The sequence below is a fragment of the Octopus bimaculoides genome, unplaced genomic scaffold, assembly GCF_001194135.2.
Source record: "Octopus bimaculoides isolate UCB-OBI-ISO-001 unplaced genomic scaffold, ASM119413v2 Scaffold_208799, whole genome shotgun sequence".
Taxonomy (NCBI): Eukaryota; Metazoa; Mollusca; class Cephalopoda; order Octopoda; family Octopodidae; genus Octopus; species Octopus bimaculoides.
The window spans coordinates 8,514-12,185 of NW_026414352.1; the positions used below are offsets into that span (position 1 = coordinate 8,514).

The 3,672-nt window shown below is 40.0% G+C and overlaps 1 protein-coding gene across 1 annotated transcript in view; it reads left to right on the forward strand.

Moving 5' to 3' along the window:
* LOC106882436 (GPN-loop GTPase 1-like) overlaps positions 1–1,488 on the forward strand; it is a gene marked incomplete at its 5' end in the record, with an annotated part of 9,130 nt that extends 7,642 nt beyond the window's left edge. Inside the window, one exon of the mRNA XM_014933116.2 lies at positions 1,255–1,488. Within this exon, the coding sequence (XP_014788602.2) occupies positions 1,255–1,473 (219 nt within the window). The remainder of the gene's footprint in view (positions 1–1,254) is intronic.
* Between the last annotated feature and the right edge of the window lie 2,184 nt (positions 1,489–3,672).

Below are 3,672 nucleotides of genomic sequence, written 5' to 3' on the forward strand. Positions count from 1 at the left end.
GTCCCTGTAATTTAGTGGTTTGGCAAAAGAAATTGACAGAATAAGTATTAGGTTTCAAAAAAAAGGTCCTGGGGTCGATTCATTTGACTAAAATTCTTCAAGGTGGTGCCCCAGCATGGCCACAGTCTAATGACTGAAAAATGTAAAAGATATATATGTGTGATTTTGTGTTCGTCCCACACAGCCACTCACTAGCAGTGTTGGTGTGTTTACATCCCTGTAACTTAGCAGTCTGGCAAAAGAGACAAAAATATAAAAAATACCAAACTTGAAAAAGATAAGTTCTGGGGTCAATTCGTTTGACAAACTGTTCTTCAAGGCAGTGCCCCAGCATGGCCGCATTCTAATGACTGAAACAAATAAAAGAAAAGATAAAAATAAGCCTTTACATTTGACACAGTAATCTGAATGCCAAAGGGATTTAACCCCTCCATTACCAACCTGGCTGAAACTGCCTCTGGCTCTGAGTACAAATGTCTTGTTTCTATAAGTTTTGCATCAAAATCTTCCACCAAACCGTAGTCACAATTTATGGTCCTAATACTAGATGAATGATAACTAAGTTATTTTACTAAATTCTTTGTTATATTTAAAGTAATTGAAAGAAACAAAGAGCATCTCAAAATAAATGCAGTAACGAAAGTGTTAAAATATATAATAGAGAAACAATTCTTAACGCTTTTGTTACCAACCCGGCTGAAACTGCCTCTGGTTCTGTAGTACAAATGTCTTGTTTTCATGAGTTCTGAATTAAAATCTTCCACCAAACCTTACTCGCAATTTATGTCCCTAACACTAGCTTAATGATAACTTAGTTATTTTACTAAATTCTTTGTTATATTTGAAATTAATTGAAAGAAACACAGAGCATCTCAACAGAAATATGGTAACGAAAGGGTTGAAATATATAATAGAGAAACAATTCTTAACGCTTTCGTTACCAACCCGGCTGAAACTGCCTCTGGCTCTGTAGTACAAATGTCTTGTTTTCATGAGTTTTGAATTAATATCTTCCACCAAACCTTAGTCACAATTTATGTTCCTAACACAAGCTGAATGATAACTAAGTTATTTTACTAAATTCTTTGTTATATTTAAAATTAATTGAAAGAAACACAGAGCATCTTAAAATAAATACAATAACGAAAGGGTTAACCTCTCTCCATCTGTTCCGTAGCCTGTATGCTATCTTCGCGGATACATTTTAGCTCCTTCATTACTCATTGTTTTTTTTTCTTTTTGTTTTTGGTGCAGACAGATATTGTGAGCCATGAATTTGCAGTGGAATGGATGACTGACTTTGAGACTTTTGAAGAAGCCTTACAGAATGAAACTTCATACGTTTCAAACTTGACAAGGTCTATGAGTTTAGTCTTGGATGAATTTTACACTAACCTTAAGGTAAATCAGAGTTTACTTCTTCAATGTACATCTTCGTCATTATCATCATATGACCTTTTTTTCCCATGTTAGCATGGGTTGCATGGTTTGACAAGAACAGTGGGCCTAACCGAGGCGATGACAAGTGACGGAGACCTTTGGAGATATGCTGTGCTTGAGAAGACCCGGCAAGCCAAGTAAGACCGTAACTGTGGCCTATACCAGTGCAGCATAACCAACCCATTTAAGAGTACCCTTCAATCATTGAGCAATAAACTGGGCTTGCTAAGACCTGTTGAGTCAAGTGAAGTCATTGTCGTGGCTGATGAAAGTACCGCTTGATTGGCACCCATGCTGGTGACATGTAAAAAGCACCATTTGAGCGTGGTTGTTGCCAGTGCCGCCTGACTGGCTCCTGTGCCAGTGGCACGTAAAAAGCACTATTCAAGTGTGGCCAATGCCAGTACTGTCTGACTGGCCCTCGTGCCAGTGGCACTTAAAAAGCACTCACTTCACTCTTGGAGTGGTTGGCATTAGGAAGGGCATCCAGCTGTAGAAACTTTTCCAGATTGGATTGGAGCCTGGTGCAGCCTCCTGGCTTGCCAGTCCTCAATCAAACCGTCCAACTCATGCCAGCATGGAAAGCGGACGTTAAATGATGATGATGGTGATGATGGTACTTATTTTAACAGCCCTTGAAAGGATGAAAGACAAAGTCAACTTCGGCAGAATTTGAACTCGGACGTGAAGATGGATGAAATACCACTAAACATTTTGCCCGGTGTGCTAATGATTCTACCAACTTGGTGCCTTAATAATAACAGCGAGCTGACCCTGTGGATATTCCGTGATTTGATTAGAAGCAACCATCTAGTGTTAAATTATCATCTGTGTTTGCATGTGTGTGCCAAGAGCATTTGTATCTGTGTGTGTGTGTGTGTATGTACCGATAGTTTGTATCTGTGTGAGTGTGTCTGTTTCTAGCACAGATATTTATCATCTCACCACTTTAATCTAATAGAAGATAAATTGATAGGAAGATGTGTGTGTATGCCTTTAACATTTGTGTGAATCTCTTTTTCTTTCCCTCTCTGTCACACACACACACACTTTACCATCCCCTTTCCACAATATGACAGGTTAACACCACAGATTGTTTACACAGATCTGTCATTAGATTATTGCTGTTGCTCCGGGTGTTGCCCTAAGGGTCAATAATCCAAGAACCACCAGTTGGGGTCAGTGTAACCCTTTTGTTATGATTCTTCTTTCCTCCTTTTCTTTTATCTCATTTCGGAAAAGATGGCTGACTGTAGCAAGAGTGTTGAGAATAAATGAACCTGTTTGAGCGAGAAATTAAAGAGTTTAACAAAGGGTTCAGTGTTGGAATGTGCTTTGTGGGGTCGGCCACGTGCCTCACTTTATAATTATTTTTTTCATTCATTTCTTATTTCTTTACTGCCCTCAAAGGGCCACACACATAGGGGTCAAACAAGGACAAACAAAGGGATTAAGTCGTTTTTATCGCCCCAGTGTGTAACTGGTACTTATTTAATCGATCCAGAAAGGATGAAAGGCAAAGTCGACCTCGGCGGAATTTGAACTCAGAACGTAGCAGCAGATGAAACACCACTAAGCATTATCGCCCGGCGTGCTAACGTTTCTGCCAGCTCGCCACCTTTTTCATTCATTTTTGTTTCTCATCCAAATTTTATACTTATTTATCATCGATTAAATGGTCCATTCGTCGCCCAACCCCTTGTCTGTCCTTGTATTGTCCACTCTATTTTTTGACCTTTTTGGTTAATAGAGAAAAGACTTATTCCTGTCAATAAGACTGCAGCCATGCTGGGGCACCACCTTGAAAAAATTTTAGTCAAACAAATGGACTCCAGGGCTTGCTATTTTTTAAAACCTTGGTACTTATTCTATCGGTCTCTTTTGCCAAACTGGTAAGTTACAGGGACATAAACAAACCAACACTGGTTGTCAAGCTGTTGGGGGACATACACATATACAAAGACACATATACACACATGGAAATTACAAGCAACTGAGACCTTCGGAGACAGGCTGTGCTTGAGAAAACCCACCAGGCCAAGTGAGATCCTGGTCATGGCCGATGCCGCAGAACCGGCCCGTTTGAAAGTGCCCTTCAATTGTTGGGCAAAGGTGAAGAACTGTTGAACTGAGTAAAATCCTAGTCGTGGCTGATACCAATGTTGCCTGACTGGCACCCGTGCTGATCATCATCATCATCATCATCATCGTTTAACGTCCGCCTTCCATGCT